The sequence below is a fragment of the Anabas testudineus genome, chromosome 15 (genome assembly GCF_900324465.2).
Source record: "Anabas testudineus chromosome 15, fAnaTes1.2, whole genome shotgun sequence".
Lineage (NCBI taxonomy): Eukaryota > Metazoa > Chordata > Actinopteri > Anabantiformes > Anabantidae > Anabas > Anabas testudineus.
The window spans coordinates 12,580,804-12,601,170 of record NC_046624.1 but is presented as its reverse complement, the minus strand read 5'-3'; the positions used below and the strand labels follow the sequence as shown (position 1 = coordinate 12,601,170).

General features: G+C 38.5%; 1 protein-coding gene across 2 annotated transcripts in view; it reads left to right on the top strand.

Annotated features, from left to right (window-relative positions):
- LOC113159779 (cGMP-dependent protein kinase 1) overlaps positions 1-20,367 on the top strand; it is a 69,375-nt gene that overhangs the window by 15,627 nt on the left and 33,381 nt on the right. For both annotated transcript variants that reach the window (XM_026356681.1, XM_026356680.1), the window contains exon 3: positions 8,824-8,937. In XM_026356681.1, coding sequence (XP_026212466.1) covers positions 8,824-8,937 — 114 coding nt within the window. The remainder of the gene's footprint in view (positions 1-8,823; positions 8,938-20,367) is intronic.

Sequence of the window (20,367 nt, the reverse complement as noted above, 5' to 3'; positions counted from 1 at the left end):
TCACCATCCTTTTTCACGTGATCATCACTTCTTCTGTCTCTCTAGTGTCTCATTCATCTCAGTCACCTTCTGTCCATCATACCACATTTTCATTCTGCTGTTTACCTTTATATTGTCTCCATTTCTATGCTTTCTCTTTTTTCCCCTCTGCTCTGATTAATGTCAGATGGCCTTTGTTTGTTTTTTTCCCCACTGAACCACAGAATAAGAACCAATTCCCATTTAACTCCTCAGAGGCTGATAAATACACCTCTGAGGAAGAATTAATGAGTAATTTGTGAATGATCCCTGAGCCTTTATCCCTTTTGTGGCTAAGTCCATTTTTCAGAGCTCTTCATGTGGAAAGACGATGAAGGCAGTGTCTGACATAAGGGGAGCAGAGGAAGAGAAATGGAAGGCGGAGCCACACAAAAAGATATCACAAGCATCACGAGCCAAATACTATGCAAATGTCCTTTTCCCCCTGTTCTTTGCTTTGACTTATTTACTGATCCACTGTACTGGACTGTATTGTTGATGATGAGAGTATGTTTGTGCGTGTGCGTGGGGAGATAGTGGTCAGAGACTTGGAGTATTGCTGACAGTCGGCTGTGACTGGATAAGCTCTATCTTTGCTGAGGTTGAGACTGAGGATACAAGATAGAGCACGAGTAATCTGTTCTGCTACAGTGACGGACAAATCCGTCCCTTCTCCCCTAGACTAGCACGTGTACACACACAAATATACTGTATGGTGCTGTGCTAATGTTGTACACACTGGCTCAAACAACACTTTCACCCGAGGACAGCGGGATGATGTTAACTTATATACTGGAAACAGCCGGAAGACACTGAGCGTGGAAAGGCCACTTTCATCAGTTGTTCTCACTGGAGTCAAGGTTTACAGGACTTTGAGACAAGGGCTACTTTTAAATTTCTCTTCTCTCACTGCGGACCTTTTATTGAATCCCTTGAGTTATAATTCATCTCTTTGATCTCTTTTTGAACTTTGAATGCCTGTGCCAAATACCCTCAAATCCAGTATGGGTTTCTGAGTAAAGTACAAATCATTATATGTGGACTTTGTCTGTGTGCATGCATAGTTTTGATGTATGCACATGCATTTACATACTGTATAAAATGGAACATACTGCTGTTTCATCTTAATTGTGTCAACTTTTCAACACTAAAACTTGTTTTGTGATTTGTCCTACACAATCTAAGGGTTTCAGAAAGGCTTTGATGATAAAGGATGTTCAACAATACTCAGGTCATCAAGATTTGAGAAAATGGAAAATTTTAAAGGTTTTTAGCTGCAAAGACTGAACAGAAAATTGTTCCATATATGGTAATGTCAGTATATCGGGCCACTACTAACTATACTGCAACGTTTTAATAGATTACCATGACATTTTTCTCTATCCAATGTATCTTAATATTGTATAGATGGATCTGCATAAAACTTTGGACTGGTGTACAGAAGACATAGCCTGTAGTTTGCTCTACCGCCACAAAAAAACATTGAAAGGACTGCTCCCATGATCTGTTAACATCTAAAACCGTCCAGTACTTTGCTTTATGCCCAAATACATGCAAAACTACTGACACACGAACACGCTATACAGTGCACCTGCTACAAACGTGCACATTTAGCTCTAAACTGCCGGAGAACAGTTCCACAGAAATGCTGGCCTGACTGTAGAGTTTTGTTGGGTGTGTTTGTCTAGTTCAACGCTCTGATGAGGCTGACAGTGAATCCAAATTTCCCTGTGAATGCCTTTCCATGTCTGTGGTGATAAAGCAGGCTACTGAAATGAGAGCAGGCTGCGGAAGTGAGATGAGTCCATTATTGTAGTACTTTCGATGCCAGATTAATCTGTATTCTGATGCTGAAGCTCTCTAATTAAGTCTGGCCTGCATGAAATAAAAGCTACAGTATGTGCACATGGCATGGATGCTAACTGCTAATTACGACACTGTGATTTGGTCTGTGAATACAAAATGATCATTTTCGCTGCCCCCTGCTCAGGCTATCAATCAGCTTGTCAACAGAGAAGCCATAATCGCAGTTTGACGACTAGGAGAATAGCAGTCTTATTATACTGTTTTAATGAAAACGGAGATAGGAGAGGGGCTCTAGACAAAGGGAATTTAACTGTCGTGTTTCACCTCACATGTTCTTTTATTCAAATGAAAGTCGCCTTCAGTGTGAGGCTGAAAGGCAGAGCACACATGTGGCACTACAATGGGCTCTGGCTGAATCCATGTCTCCAAGGCAAAATGATGTAAAAAGGATGAAACCAGCTGCCCTCCGTATCCTCTTGACAACACAGTGTTAGTATCTTTAGGTCTCACAAACCACTTGTAGAGAACCGCCGGGGTGATTTTGCAGATGGCAGGGAGCCCTGCAGCCCTGTGTGCCTCAGGTGAACGGAAAGAGATGTGAAGTGCTCTCATCTCTAATGTTAGGATGTGCAGCAGTGCTCACCTATAGCATCAGGTGTCCTCCCTGATCTCCTTGCGTCTTTCTTCACCGCTGTCTCTGCGTTTCTCTTATCCTCTTATGTCTGCATTTATTCTCACCACACTTTGCTTGGCATCTCCCAGCCTGTGTTGTTCCTGTAATAAAAATTTAATACTTTAAAGCTGGTTGACGTCAGCTTGCTTTCAGCACCTAGATCCAATCCACAGAGAAATGCATATACACACACATACACAACTGTCTGCTTTTGCCAGTTTTAAAGGAACAGGTGGCAGTAGCAGTTTCTTGATGTGAATGAGATCGAACGTGAACTGAGTGCACTCTAGCTATCATTGCTAAACGTTGCCAGATATTTGACTAAATTTTATTTTGTGTACTCAGTTTGAGAGTTTAAGGAATTTATGAGATTAAACAACTGACACCACCACAACAATCACTACTGTCCTGTATCAGCAGAGACATAAACGTCACTGAATTTCAGCTGCACAGTACAGGAATCCTATCGTCCTTCCTCCACCAGCAACTGGATAAATTCCTGAAGTCACAGACGACCACACAGACTGCTCCATAAGTTTGTTGACAGAACTGCTGATAACAGCCAACATGTATATTGTTCGGAGACGATGCAGATGTGTCGCACAGGACAAACATTAAACTGTGTGTTTGTTTACCCTGTTATCTTTGCTTCAAAGTGGGAGATACTGGGTAACTGCTATAACTAGAGCTACTTTCACACAAGGAGTATTTGCTGCCACTGCCTCCACTGTTCCAGCAGCACAAAGGGGCAGCTGCTGCTCTTGTGAATGCACATTTCTCATGCTGCCATCTAAGCTGATAATGATTAAACCTTCTTCAGCTTTCTTATGCAGCTCAGTGATACAGTTTTCATAATCAGAAGAAAAACTTTAGCAGCAGCACACACACAATCATTTTCAAGAAAAACTGAACTTCATAACCCTAATGAATTGGTGGCTTGTGTGAGGACTGGTATTACAGCTGGCAGCATTACAGCACATTAATACTGTAATACTACTAGCCCTTCTCTATATTTCATCTACAACATACTCTATTTAGCTATGTGAAATGATCAGAGCAGGTATGTGACTGCTGTGACTGCAGAGCTGGATCCTCCTGATGCCCAGTCAAAATACAGAACACCAATGGTGCTGGTTGGCAGGCGCAGAGGTAACCACTCACTGTCTGTCAGTGTCTTTTGTTGTTTTGCACAAGTCAAAGACAGTAGATTCATTGTCGGCACTCTTTGTCCCTGTTTTGTCAGTCACCTGTCATGCATAATCTTGATGCTTGTATTTTTCAGCCCACAGCTCTACAAATAGGGATTCCCTTAAACAACAACACTCAGTGTTTGTTATTTCCAGTGCCAGCGTGCTTTGAGTTTAATGCTAGTCTTTCTCATTCTGAGCCATTCTCTCTGATTAATCACGTAGCAGCACTATTACTCTCTCTCTCTCTCTCTGCATTTGTTCCTGCTGTTGGCATTAACTCGCATCTGTATTTTCTTAAACAACAAGAGCTTATTTTGTTTTAAACTAGAGAAAAAAATAATGTTTGCTCGCGCTTGAACACTGCCGCACAACAACCAGTTTTCATTATTGAACATGGCCACGGTTCTGTGATCAGGAGGAATTAACACAAATGTTTTAACTTCCAGTGCTTTGATTATTTTTCTCTTTATGTGAAGTAACAACACTGCATTCATCTTGAGAACTATTTATTTTATTTTCCGTCTTGTGATGTCTGCTCACTGTGTTGATTCATGTGCCTCATTTTTTGTAGGAAGGCAGCTATGAATTTTTTTTTTTTCTGCTGTGTGTTTGGCTTGTTGAGAGGTCACATTGTGTTCTTTCAGAAACAAGGTGAAAACACAAAATTGCTTGGAACTCATTATCATTTGAAGCCGTTTCAAGTTTATTTCAGACAGCTTTTTGAATCAACTACACTTCATGAGATTCTTTAAATGGCATTTTTAAAAGAAATAATACAGAGCACATGGTGGGTTTAAAAGGCTGGAATTTTCTGAACCCATTTCAGTCCCTGTTGAATAGATCCCACGCTCGACCAAAAGAGCTTTCAGCATCAGTCTTGTTCCTCCCATGGCTTTTTCTCCACAAAACCATTTCAACTGTCAGTGAGACTTGTTTTTCCTCACAGACATGTCATTGCTGACCTGAAGTCAGCAGGGTCAAACTGGGCCACCTATGTTAAAAACCCCATTTTTTAGCCCCTGGGAGCAGGATGAAACAATGCTCTTTGATCAAGCACTGTTCTTCCGTTGGTTTAATGGATGGAGGATAGCATTGGGTAATCTGATCCCCGAGTAGAGGCAAAAGAACAAGGCCCATCAGGAAGGGATGGTGGCTGTATGGTATCCTCTGTGGGATTTGAACTCTCCCACATCCTGTTTCTTACCGTCCACTTGGGCTGCTTGAGAAACATATAAACCATCAATGGAAGTAGAGCAGGAAGAATTAAACAGGATCCTGCATCTGACCCCTGAAACTCCACTTTATTTATAGAAGGAGCTTAATGACCTCCATGTGAAAGACCTTACTTGAAAGTTAAGATGCTCTGTCTTTAAATGTATTTTCGGGGAAATACAAATAAGTTCAGTTATTAACAAAATGCTTTTATCCGTAACCTGTCATATAATTTAAAATATCTGTAGATCAGTGAAGACATTTAAATTACTCCTGTTAGAAGGTTTACATTGCTCTTTAGCGGTGTAGTCTTCAGGTTGAGATAAAGTCAAACCAGAAGACACCAGCTTTTTGATTTGGAATGCAGCCAGAATCACATCTGATCTTGAGCCAGGGGGAAATCTGCTCCGAGGTCTGTCCTGATGCCCTGTTTTGTAGAGTGCACTACTGTGTGCATTTAAATGATCAGGCATTAAAACAGCTACAACCCCTAAGGGGGAGAGAACATGCTGTGATACATCAATAGTGAAAACCCTAATAGCAGTTAACATTGTATGTTCAGTTTTGTAAGCATTTTGAATTCACAGCTGTTAAATGGCTCAGTGAGATGTTCATGTACTGTACTCTGTTATCTGATCGACTGCCTATCGAGAGAGAGTGCGGTGTGGTTGTTTGAATATGATTTGGGTGGCTCTTGCATATGAGAGGCAAATTTTTGTAATAAAGCAGTGTGTTGAAGCAGGTCTTATTAAACACAAGAAGGGGAAATGAGTTGGACCATGTGTTTGTGTGTTTGGGTGTGTGAGTAGCTGGAAGGGTACATGTGCACATGTGCATGTAAACTTATGAATAATAGCTTCTCAAAAAAGGCCTTTTGTGAAATTTCAACAACTGAATAACTGGATTATTTAATTTCCCTCACAGCCTGGAGTAAGTGCAGTTGTTGCTACCTGATGTGTGGCTGTATTTGTCCTTACAAGAACTCATCTACAAGACACTGCTGTTACTGAATCACAGACCAGCCTTCATTGCACTAAATGTTAAAGTTTTGAATCTTGCAGTGTCCTGAATTAGTCAGAAATTATAAAGTATATATAGTTGTGTATTGCATATATTTCTACATATTCATCACTGCAGAGACTTTTTTTGCTTATTGTGATGTGGCTAGAATAAAATTATTATAAATTAATATTCAAATACTTCAAATAGGCTGTACAACATCCCTCATTCATTAACCTTTCTACAACCGACTAGATGAAGGCGACAAACACAGTTGTTTTTGGTTGTTGCTTGCAATTTGTGAAACCATTGGCAATTTTCTTCTCAACTGATTATCATTCATTCTCTATCTGTGACACTGAGGTTTAATAGTTCATAATAAGGGGTCGGGGTTTTGAGAGGTGTCAAGTCACATTATCATCTCAACACCACTCTAAGTTCACTGATTAGTCTGGCACACATTTGTGGGGCTCAATCAATTCTCAATGGCTGTTCTCCAGACTTAAATCTTACACTGACTTGAGTTTAGTAATTACAGTTTTTTTTAACAACTTTGAAAGGCTGGATTGACACTACTGAATTAATTTCAGCTATACTCTGTTCATGACACATTTTACAGAGGCTCTTGTAACCAATTAATCCTGAGGTAGAGAAATGTAGCTTTTTTATGCTTATGAAAGTGACAAATACCATCTTAGATGGAGGGAGTAAAAAGTAGAAGCAAAGATATAGGAAATAATCTAAAGTGAGTGATTTCACGTACAATTAGAAACAAATTAGATTAAAAACATACCGCCACCGTCAAGACAAGAATTTGGGGCATTTTTACTTTAGTTGAACATTTTCATGTCTTTTCAAAGGTATATTATCTTAACAACACAGTTTTATGTTTTAAGTTTAAATAATTATTTGATATATAAAGCAACATCTATTACTGTTTATCAGATTCAGACTTAACATGTTTCTCTAACTGAGCAGTCCTCTGACGAGGTTATGCAATTACTGGATTTGAAAAAGATATAAAAGACGCATTTATTCTGTGTATGTTTTTCAATCAATCTTAGAAGAATCCTCTTGTTTAAAAAAACATCTGAATGCAGCTCTTTATGGAAACACATCTCAGTGAGTTGGTTCCATCTCCAGTAGTTTCTTAATTCTAGAAGAAATTAAGCTCTGGCATAAAAGAAGGTCTGTTAAACAGGAGCAGTGAAAACAGCGGGGAAGTAGACCGTGAGATGGTGAAACACCTTTAAGAGCTGAAGATTTTCTCTCCGTAAAAGTTTCATGCTGGGTGCTAATGGATAATATATTGTTTACCATGGTGAAAAAATAAAAAAGCATAGTGCTAAAAACTACAAGGTGAAGAAGAGAATTACCTCCGAAAGATGGGGAGTTTTTTTGTAGGCTTTTTGTCACAGGGGTTCACGGCCTTCCCTAACAAGATAACGTGTCAAACTGTTTCCTCTGCAGATGACTCGCCTGCGCTTATCAACTTGCCATATTTCATCAGCTGCCTAGAGCCGACTTTAACCGTTTTGTTTTGGTTTTTGCTCTCTGTGAATCAGTGAGTTATGCTCCTGCTGGAATGCTGAGTTTCCTGGAAAATATACATCCTTGACGAAGTTTGTTTAAACACGGCTACAGCTGACAAGTTCCTGAATCTCAGGGGCGAAGAGCCTCTTATACTGTTAAATTATAACAGTGGCAAGAAAAAGTATGTGAACCTTGGTTTTCTGCATTAATTTTCATAAAATGTGATCTGATCTTTATCTAAGTCAAGAGTTTTAACAAATACAATGTCCCTAAAGTAATAACACAAAACAATTATTATCTTTCATGTCTTTATTGTGAAAAACCACAGAAATCTCAAAATTAATGCAGAAAACCATGAAATTCCAAAAGGTTCACATATTTTTGTATGTTGTTTTGTAAATCTGCCTTTATCATATGAGGATAAAGCTGGTCGTTTGCTATATTCCTATAATTCTTAAAAATCCCACTAAAGAGATTGAAACCAGCAACAAATTGCCTCTGCTCACTGTTAATCTCTGTCAGTCTCCAACCTGGATTAGCTTCTTTGTTTCTGTCACTATATCTGAGAAACAAACTTGAAAGAATTTGGATGTACTAATGTTAATAAAAATGGCAATGACAAGATTGACAGCCTTTAAGAAGAATTTTAATGTATATGCTCTACTAGTATCTCCATCAGAGATTACTAGTATAACAGTACAACATCTAGTTATAGGTACCTAATACTTTACCCATAACTACCTTCTCTGTGTAGGTTTGCGAAGATTAAAAAGTTTGCATGTATCTGTGAAGCAGTATTATTTTGGCTTTAGTTCTTATTTTTATCCTGTGGTTTTGCTGGCAAACGCTGATACTTTTACAAAGAAAAATATGTTTACTTTGGAAGCAGATCTGAATGGTGACTATGTGTATCCATACATTCTGTCATAATATTATTTTGGATTGCTCTAGTAACATTCACATATTTTGGCATACAGTACTGCACAGTATATATATTCATAATCTTAAGGCAGACTGAACTTTGTTTGTGAGTTATGTAGGGTTAAGTTTTAAGTGAATTTTTCCCTCATCTTCATGCTGCTGCATTGCTATTTAATAGGACCATGCACAGGTCTTGGTGGGAGGCCAGTAGACCTTTGGAAGTCCACACTGCAAAATAATCTTATTTTTTTCTAGCCCAGTGAGTCGAGAACCCTCCGGCTTGGCCCCCTAAAATACAGCAAAAGGGCTCAGACGTCGATCATCCATTCAATTTCACTGCCAATTTTCTTTTTTTGCTTCACATATTGACTCTAGTAGAGAACTCACACACTTCTAATTAGCTAGAAAAACAAAGGTGCAATTTGAATAGCACTGCCTAATGTTGTACCTGTATTTCTTTGCACATTTCAGATGGGAAGGTGGAGGTGACAAAGGAGAGCCTGAAGCTCTGCACCATGGGGCCGGGAAAGGTGTTTGGAGAGCTGGCTATTCTCTACAACTGCACCAGAACTGCTACTGTCAAGAGTGAGTCTCCACAGCCATCTGTAAAAACATGCAAAGTTCTTCCATGAGTATGTCCATAGCCACATGTTCGCCAGTTGACAGATACCGTTACCTTTACACACACACACACAGACAGAGAAATACCTTGCCTTGGTAAAGAGGATTAGGGATCTTTCTGCCTCTTACGTTATCAGTTCTGCGTCAACAGCGAGAGAGGGTCACAGTGTTCTTGTATGAATGGGTGCATGGAACATAGCGATAGCATTGTTTCTCTGTCAAGACGGAACACCTCTACCCCCCATCACAAGTCTGCTTCTTCACAACACTCTAGCTAAGTGTCTTGTGAGACCCCCAGTAAGCTGAATGTCAAGGTTTACTGCCTCTGCTCTCTCATGTGTCAAAGCTCCGACCATGAAGAATGCACAGTGGGTGAGTAGGTGGTCTATCAGACTTGCAATTTGAATAGTCTAATGGAGAACAGAAAGAAGACAGAAAGGACAGGACAGATGGCGGGCCACGCACATTTGAGAACTAGTGTGTAAAAAGAGCGTGCCACAATGAAAAATATGTGTTTATGTGAGGGAATGGGAAAGAAAAGTGTGTGTTTTTTTTGTTTTGGGCAGAATAATGAAGAGATTAAGGTGAGATGATATGAAACAATGTCTGGTGGGTAATGAGTCAATGTCTATGTGCGCTTACAGTAAATGCAGTTTAAATTACAATAAATGAATGTAGATCAGTGTCTCAATGAGTGCCCCAGCTGGTACTAAAGAGGATACTGTATTATAAACCTGTATAATCACTATGGACCTGGTAAATAATTCCACACCCTGTGAACTTCATGATTTTTCCTGGTTTGAGATAAAAATCTATGTGACCCAGGTATGAATGAATGCATGAAGGGCAGAGGGTCCCCCTAGGCTTGTAGGTAAGGGTCGGGAGGTGTGAATTCAACAGTGGAGGGAAGAGTGCTGACTATAGTTGCAGTGAGGTTGGGTGCCCCTTGCTGACCTCTTTCATGTCCCATGATCCCCCACCACTGACCAGCCAACCTGACAGAACTCCCAGTACATGTTGCTATGGCAACAAGTGGCTACAGGGAGATGAGCCAGCTCTTATGGGATAACATTTCCCCCTTCCCAACGGCGACAGTGTGTCTGTCTTTTTCTTTTGTTGCCTGCCACCAGCCCGCCAGCCTGTATGTCCCATTATGATCTTTACAAGTGTAGATCAGTGCTTTACTGGTGAGGTGGCTGCTTAATAAAAGCTTGGCATGGAACAAATGATGTAATGGTCCACATGGGCAGAAGTGGGTTTACACTAGCAGGACTACAGTCTCTAAGGGGTTGCTGTCTTTGTTTTAATGCATGTCTCTACACAAGAATTTATCAGGGAGTTCAGCTGACACATGCACCCCGCCAACTTCCAGTCACTTCCTGTAAGAGGATATATCCTCAGTGTAATTTAAAATGTACATAGCATGGTCTCCTAACTCATATGCATGAGTAATTACACCCTGGCAGAATTTTGATGATGAACCTGCTAATGTGAACTCAGTGGAGCTCATCCTCATCCATGAAATAAAACAGTGTATAGTACCTCCCTTCATCGTTTGACTCCAAATATAACTCAGAATTTAATTGCATTACTGCTGTGATAATGAACAGATTATCAGAGTCTGTCACCTATTAAGAAAACTCACATAAACAATTTAGAGTCATTACGCACAATGACTCATTCAGAGATAATGTATGCAGTTATGATTTGAAGACAGCGACCAATAACTACTCGAGCTTTTGTTTTTAGGTAGCTGACATGACAATGACATTTCCAGTGTTTCTTCTTCATAAGTGTATAAAATCTGACTTGAACATCCAAGTCATGAATGAAAAGAAAAAAAAGTGGTATGTAATGAATTCTTGCTAAAGTTTAAAGAGATGGAGTGTTACGAGTCCACCTGCTTTTTGTCTTCAATCATCCTTTCATTCATCTACAAGATTTTAGTCCAATTTCTTAAATTGGTGTCAACCATTTTCAGTGCATACTACAGAGTTTTAGACATTTCATTGTTTCTTTCATATCTGCCAGGCATCATTTGCTTTCTGTTCATTTCAGAACATTAAGAAAATCACAGTCTTGATTTCAGTAATTCATCAGAGCAAACATTGTGTCTGCTGGTTTTCCCAAATCAAGCTGCACTTGCTGCCGTACGACAAGGAATAGCACAAGCTTGTCAACAATAAACAGAGACATAATGTTTGCTATGATAGGTTATCTATCACACACTTTTTCTATTTTCTATTCTTTGCAAGTTGTTTGTCAAGAGACACTGGAATGAATGGAAATCAATGACCTAGAAAGAAGAACACAATTTGGAAAATGGTTGGCGGTAATGGAGTAAACACCATCTATGATTTATGGTAAAAATCTAAAATACTGTATACAAAAGGACTATGTTGTCAGTTAAATTAACATAATACACCAACAGAAGACCCAGTAAAACTAATGAATAATACAGGATTTATTCCTGAACTTTTATAAAAAAACAAAACAAAACTATATTGGACCACTTTATACGGGAAAGTGTTTGACTAGCAAAATGTGCAGCCATTCATCCAGTTACACAATTTACATGGCTGTACTGGAAGGATTAGACAAAACTGCTAAATAATACAAGTAGAAATTAATTCCTGCATTTGCATGACTGTAAATTATGTGAGGAACTAATAAAGATATTTCATTCCTAGCATACCATCTCTTTTTTCCTCCTTTCATGAGATGAGTTTATGTGTGTCACTTGCTTGCACTTCCTCATGCAACAGAAATGGACGCTGCTAAGTAAGTCGTGCCCTGACTTGAGCATTTCAAGTAGTACTTACTCCCAGGCGGTGCAGTGCCCTCAACAAGCACCACCAATCAATATGTTATGTTTTGTTTCGACATATGGACACTTAAGCGTAGAGTTATGGCCTCTATTGGGGTTTGGCTCTGCCATTCTTAGCAAATGAGCTGGGCTTTTACATGCAGCCTGAGTGCTTGAGTTTCAGTTTACAAAAAGTCCCCTTGCCCTTAAATCCATATCACATCATTTTCACATGACAACAGTTCAACAATTGGGAAGATGCTGGTCGCGGAGACGAGGGGAAGAAAAGGGTAGGAGTAAGATACAAGAGGGACAGGTGATAAATTCAGGACAGCTGTGACAGCAAAATGAGTGCACCACCTCAAGGGAAGTGAGGCAAAATTGGTATTTCTTTGTCTGAAGACAGACGAGTGAGATGGACAGTGGCCTTCTGCAAAAAAATATCCCTTTATAAAATCAAAGTGTCACTGTTTTATGAAGACTTGACAGCATAACAGGATGCAATTCAGAATAGTGTGGCATAATGTAGTGCACCGACTGACAGTAGCAAGCATTACAGCACCAAATAACAACAGCACGAAGAGACCATTTAAAACAATGTTGTTATGGCCCAGTCTATTTCTCAAAAATTCCCACTCAAGTAATGTCATCCGAGCATATAGTTGGTAAATAGGTGGATTCAGCAATAGGCTACAATCTACAATCGTCAAGTAATCAGTCAAATATTTTCTTGATTGCCTGGTATGAAATAGTGAAAAATACGAACGATGCAACATTATTTCTTGACTATGACTTAAGCAATCAATTCAAAAATAAAATACAGTAATTTCAGATTAATTTAATGTCAGTGGATACAATTAATATAATTTTAATAATTAATAATTATAGCACTACAGTGGGTGATAAACACTGTTTTTCACAGGTGTTAAAGTTTCACCAAATGTGACAAGCAATTAGTTCAACTAGACCTTCAGTCAGAAGGTCCAGTTGAACTAGATTACCTGCATACTGTACAGTTATACGCATGTATCGGGAGCCCTGACAGTTCTCAACCAGTGGTCTCTTAGAGAGTGAGGTTACTGACAGTCAGTACTAACATAATCACTGAGACAGACTATCTGTACGCTCCATCGTAATGACAGTGGTGGATAGAGCTCAGACGTCACTCCAGAAACTCAGCCGTGCTCCAAGTTGGAGATGCTTTGGCGTTTAAATCATTCAGTATTTTTGCAGTATTTTTTGACTTATAACAATGTCACAATTCGTTTTTAGAAGTATAGAGATCCAGGTGAGGTGGAAGACAGCATGAATCTCAAAGGAAATCCTATTTAGATAAATACAACACACATACACACAAGCAGCAATAACACAGCATGCACAAAACAGATTTCACACACATATTTCTCTTGGTCTCTTACTCACATACAAGGAGGATAATGTATGGTGTAATCAGCTTTAACAAGTACTTATTTTCACAATAATCATTATCCAACACAGGGTGGCCATTTTTACACCTGCACACATTCTCTTTCATGCTTCTGTGCACATTCATTTGTTTAAAGGGGCATGAGTCTGCAGGTACTGGGGAAAACATGCATGTCTAAGAAAATGGTAGTGTTAAATTGACTGGAAGGGAAATGAATGGGGAGTAAGAAAAGTAACAGAAAAGTTAGTTTTGCAAGTGTTTTACAAGATCACAGTAACTTGTTACGGTCAGAGCTTTAATCTTAAATAATTGTGGACTGTAGTATTATCATGGTTAACCTGGAGGTCACTCCATAAATGCACAATTTCATGGAGATGACACATAATCGAGTGTATCAAGTATTATGCAACCCTGTTATACAATTATTACAGATAATTCAACATGTACTTTTTATATTATATCTGGACTTAGTTTGGTCCTTTTTATATTTTGATCATATACAGCAGTGATTCCCAACCAGGTCTAGTACGTAGATAGTTCTAACGTGGACAATGAGGACAAAACTGTGGAGTAATTACGATATATATCCACATATTGGTATTTAGACCAAAACCCAAATAGGATTACAAATTGATAAGGCACTATAATAAGCCATCACAGTTGTTACACTACATAGTGTGATTAAGCCACTCCAGAAACAGCAATCAGTGATGTGCTGTATGTATCTAATTCATAAATATGTAGTATAGTACACATCGTCTAAACATATATACATATTATATTCAGTATTAAATAATGTATGTGAATCAGACATTTAATTTTTCCTAACAATGCACATTATTTGACATTTATATTGTATCTCTTCCTGCTAATGTGGAGATAAAAATGAAAACACAAGTCATAATTAATATGGTTGGAGATTTTCATTTCCCATTGATGGCAGTGATCCAAGTCATGCCTGAATCTGTTCTTGAGGGTGCAATCTCGGTAGTGGCACTCTGCACCATACACTATCCACTTCTCGAGGCTATAGTTCTTTCATGGGGCAGAATACAGTCCTACGAGGTTTACCTACTGAAACCCAACACGTCTGAAAGCACTCTCAAACACGCAGTGACAGAACAGGCATGCTCAACTATGTAGTTTCTGACGTACAGATTCTAGCCTGCATTTTGACAGAGAGGTGAAACCGTCTTTCACCTCCGCAAGCACCATAGGTGAAGCATGACAGCTAGCAGAGGTCTAATATTTAGCAATGCTTGGGCAACCGTATTCACATACACACGCACATCACTCAAAAGGGCACTTGATATAGTGGTTTCACACAAAGAAAATGAAGCAGCACTCCAGCTTTGTTCTAGAGACTTCTGAGAAAGGTTGTGATAGCTCAGCTGGATAACCCTTCCTTCCGCTGGGAGTGTGCAAACAATCGTCTGTCTAATCAGTCTGCGAGGGGAAAATGTACATGTCTGTGTGTTTAAATGTGAGAGAGTGTGTGTAGTACAGCACGCCTGCTCAGTCTCAGGAATCACCCAGTTCACAGTGACTGAATCTTGTTTTGGCAGAAAGAGATAAGTTACAGATGTGACTCTTTGGAGAACCAGGCACCAAGTTAAACATTTTGACTGGCGAGGAAAGCAGGGAATAGCTGCTTTCGCTGGGTGAATCTGTTGTGTTTAAATAATAAAACATGTTGCTTGTAAGACTGTCAGTGTGCCCTCTTAGTCATGTACTCCCTTACTCCTGGGTCCACTTGGAATGTGTATATGTTTCTTATCTCTATCACAACTTGTTTTTCCTTTTATGTCTGTTTTACCTACAGTGTGCACACAGAAAGGTAAAATCTTCTTGTCACATTTTACTTTTTTTTTTTTTCTTTACATACGAGTTGATCATGAACAGTGAGACCACCTCCAGCTTTGACCCACAAGTGTGCTTACGCAACATCAGTGCCTTGTCTTGGCCACCTCTCACTGCTTTGATGTTGGATCTGCTGCAGGATATCAAGCAAGATCAGCTCAGAGAGAAGAACATTTTATTCACTATGTTTTCATAGTGATTAAAATCAAATTAATGCAGGATGTAAAAGCACCCTCCTAACAATAGTCATTAAGTCTGTGCTTTTTGAAAGCCAAAGTAAGTATTTTTAATTTCCACTTCACACAAAGCAATTTCCTATAAATTGTGCTGAATGTTTAAACAACGACACAGCTATTGACCCCGCACAAGACTAATAGTTTTATATGCTGACATAAAAAATATGTTGGAGTGAATTCTAGCTGTTTTACATTACCTTCAAAATTCACAATCATTAAGCTACATAAGCCACATTAAAGCACACAGCATTGTGAGTTAGTATCAGTCAACTTGTGGCTTGCTTCTACACCTGACAAATATAGCTGGCAATAAGTGCATCTCTGTTCTCTTTAGTCATCTGGACAAGTTGTCTGACATAACAAGTCATACATGCAGCCATCTGTGAAAATACAGCAGGCCACCATGGTCTCTGCTGCCTTGGGGGAGAGAATTATTCTAGCAACCTGTATCTAACTAACCAGCTACGTTATTCAGTGCTGCCAGCATAACAATAAAGCTAGAGTAAGGATAGAAGAAATCAAAGACAGTACAGACAGAAGAGAATGGATGGTGTTTTGCAACACATTAGTTCCAGTTTTTGCCATGCCTGTATTTTTTTAAGCTGATTATATTATTACACTGTAGTATAACACATTAGTGTCTTGCTTGCTCCTTTCTATGCTGTATTTTAATTCAATTGCGGAGACAAACCTTGTATAATCTTTTAAATTTAGCAGATTTTAGACTGATACACAACAAAATAGGAAAATATAGATGTAATGCATGAAGATATGTAAAAATATAGTGTATATCATAAAGAATGGTGCTTCATATCTAAAGTATTATCTTGTGGCAAATCATTCCACACTTGCCCTGATTTTCTAAAGGTTTGCATGTACTAAATTGTACAAACTTATTTACACCTGCAAAAAACATCATTAGATGATCTAAGGGAGCCTGATGGGGACTTTGTCTTTGAAATGACCAAAATACTGCATGTTGTGGATATTTCATCTTTATATCATAAATATGCAAAGTGAGGTGTGCATGAAACACACAAAATCCTCTTTTAAAAATTGCTGCTTTCACCTTGTTTGTACCCGTTGTTAATCACACAGTTTTCCTAAGAAGATCATTGGCAAAATGCCCACAAATGAAACACACATTGCGCACACAATTTAGTACTTGTAAATCATTGAAAGGAGAGGCACGTTTGCTGAAGAGCATTCACACTTTACTGCTGAGTGATTTGACAGATGATCTCAGAGTTGTAGATGCAAGTGTCTCTCAGGTATTAAAAGTATGTAATGTATACAGTGGAAATTTTAAGTTGCTGCAACTATTAAAAGAAACAAATTAGATTCACTGAACCCAGGGGTGGATCGCTGAGGACCTAAGCACCGTCATTAGCCAGGGTTGGGCTGTGAATAGTTAGAGGTAAGGGCTATTAGGTCCAGGAAAACTAGTGAGTGCACTCTTAATAGGGAACACAAAGGATAGACATACAAATGCAATGAAACATAAACACTAAACTGCAAAAATGAATGAAATGGCGAATAGACTGTAGAGTTTAATTTAGTTATGCAGCATCGGAATTCAGGCAAGCAATTAGACAAGAGGAGAAACAATCATAATAAAAAGGCATGAAATAGCAGGAAATACTAATGAAAGGAAATGAAAGGAAAAGGAAAAAACACAAACACTCACAAATGTGCATCTCATCAGAAGTGACTGACGAGTCTGTAATGATGTCCAGATAATTTGCTGCAAAAGTTACAGCATTGTCATTCTCCTTTCATCACCTTGTGCTGATGTGTGCAGACGCCTGGGAGCACTACTTTGGATGTTGATAGCCAAAGAAAATGCAGAAACAAGAACAGAGAGAAGACAGAATTCCAGTTTATATGCATGTGTTAATGTTTTTTTTTTTTTGCAGTGTGTGTTTGGACATAGGGCCCCTGCTGTTGTTGTTGTCCTGAATCTCAGTTGGCACGCAGATGTGAGCCCAGAGCAAGAAGCTCTTGTGGGGCTCTAGAAATCTTGAAAGGTTAAAACACCAAGAGAAACAAAACCTGAGACTGCAACAATATGCAGTCTACCAGCAAAAAAAAAACAAACAAAAAAAACAGCCCCCGTGCTTTTAAACAACAGCTTTTCTTGGACATCTGTATGCTAATAGTGGTGCATGACAGTAAATGGACTAATAATAAGAAGATGAATTTAACTTAGACGGAAGCCGGGTAATGGACACAGCACTGCGTCGAGGACTATTTTGGTGTGCAGCTTCTTTTCTACCTTTTGTGCACTATCCAGAGATTATTTGCATTGCTAGCTCGATTTGATATTTTCAATATCATTTCATTGTGTTGGTCAAGAATTACATGAGCTCTCTGTGCATCTTTCCTTTTTAATAATGACTGATTTGCATGTTGCTTTGGAAATAACGAGCGACAATTACATTTATGAGCTGGCTAACAAACTCAAGTATAAGTGGCAATGAAAGTGTGTAAAATATATTCAATGGATTTTATCTGGACACTGAAATGACAAGTGTAAACGAAGCTGTCATGTTCAGAGGAAGATGAACACTAATGCTCCACAAAACAAACACAAAGCTCATCCTATTTCATGGATAGTAATTCAGGGTATTTAGTCACAAACAGTGTAGACAATATACTATATACTTTATTAAGTGATGCAGATTGCAAAGGACCATGATTATTTAGTTACGCTTTTAATTCAGACAGTGTGCTGTAGACTAGTGGGAACTTTAAGCTGAAACCTGACATTACAATATTATATCGCAAATCAAATCACAATATCTGTCACAAAATTACAATTGGATATTTTTCCCAAATCGCACAGCTCTACTTCTTTTCCACAGCTTCAACTGATTTGTTGTCATCAGTTTTCAGGTGCATTTTGTCTTGCTCACCAAAGAATGAGGCAGCAACAAGGCCCTGATGTTTGGTACCATAGCAATACAATTAAAGTCACTGACTGAAAAGCAATGAAATTTCGATTTGCTGATTTTCATCCTCCCAAACCTTAATTTCATGCCTCATAAGATAGTTCAGAAACTTTGATCTGTATCTTTTATTTATACATTATAATTCTTTTTCCACCATTATGTTGGTCCTTAAAGTTTTTAAAACAAAAAAAAAAACATGAACAAGAGTCAGAGTGAAGACATGGTAAAAATGACTCACTAGAGTTGCTAGAAAACGTGATTTGGCTGCTTTGAGGAAAGGTAATGTATAGCAAGAACTGATATTGTAGGGAAAACTAAATGTGCTCGTACTTTAACATTTTGTGACACTGCATATGTATTCATCTATTTCTAAATGTGTGTATAAAAATGCAAAAACTAAACAACTGTAAATGCTGACAGATGATGATGATGACAGATAAGTGTGTGAAATCCGAATTTATCGCCCACTATTGAATAAACTATTTTGTCTCTGTTATCCTAGGGAGTAGTGAATGAGTGGATAATTTTGGACACAGTCATTGCCAGTTAAACTGCTGGAACTGTGCAAGTATTGGTTGCTACTAGCAACAGTATGTTAAACTGAAACTAACTGCGGGTGGCAGAATAATTAGACTGTATACGAGTTGACTAGTAGCTTGGAGGTAGCAGAGACTCGAGTGTGCAGAAGATTAAGACAAATATTAAAAGACATATGGCATCATGTAGTCTAGTAATGATTTACAGGTTAGATTTTGTAATATTAGAAACATGGCAGAATAGCTTTCCCATTTAAGAGCCCCTGAACACAGAAGACAACATTTATCATCTCTTGGCACTGGTTTCATTAATGTTTGTGTGGTTATTCACTGTTTATTCATAGATTTCACAGGAACTAAGCTGAATGTAGATCTCCTGTAGAGTTATGAGGTCTTGTGTTGGAATAATTGCCGTTTCTTCTACAAAAATCAACACAAGGGGCATACACACATACATGGCATGCAGTCGCACGCACTCGCACACACACACACAGACACACACACAGAAACATGTATTCATCACATTCTAGCAAAGCAGTGGAGGGAATTATCACTGGCTTCGCTGGGTATTTTTGGGTGTAAAGATTTGATGTTTTTGCCTCAGCAGGTTGCAAAACATCAGCTGTGACTGACAGAAAGTCTAATGTGATTCAACAGTGACAATTCCTTCTAGTTGTCAGAGCTGAATAAGGAAAATATTTTTGTTGTAATTTTAGTGTAGACTTTTTCAGTGGGATATTATCTTGAGATATTACATGGCTAAAAATGGCTGACAACCTGTGACACATAGTTTTACATTGTTCTCAGGATATGTGACTTCCTGGCAAATCAATAATTTGACAGGTTTCACTGTGGGCGTTTGAGTTAGTCCACATGTAGAGAAATATGTTACCTGATACAACCTGGAACAGGGCCTAAAAATAACTCACTTGCTGATGAATAGCAAACACACTTCATTTCCTCCATTTGATTTTGTACCACCGGGCAGACTGAAATTTATCAGGTTATTCAAACTGATTTCCTCTGTGGCAAATAACTTTCTGGTTGATTGTCTACAGTGATGAGGACAGAAACAATTAAAATTTATCTCACAAACCGATGAGAAAGAATTTCATGCTGATAAGGTGAGATGTTTTCATTGTTCCTCCATAAAAAGCAGTCATCTTACTGTAGACCTCATCAGCTTACGTAGGAGGACTTGCATACTGACGACATAAAATGTATGTGGTTGATTAATTTCAAAAGGAATTATAATTATAGATTGTTCACTTTTTTTTTGTTATAGGAGAAATAGAAAGATGTGCTACATTAATGAAGAATTTTAGACACATGAAACAAAACACATTTCACCTTATCATCCTACTTGCAATTTTTATTTTATGTTCAAAATAAAAATATGAATATACTTTTAAAAATAAAAATCCTTTTTTAACCTTTCTGTGTGCCACTTCACCCTGCACCACACTAGCAGTCTCCATCAATGCTTTGCATCAGTACTTAAGCTCATTAATTCTAACTCGTAAGACTGACTTGCTCTCATTTCATCATGCTGTACCGTCCAGGTGGTCCCTTTTCCTTT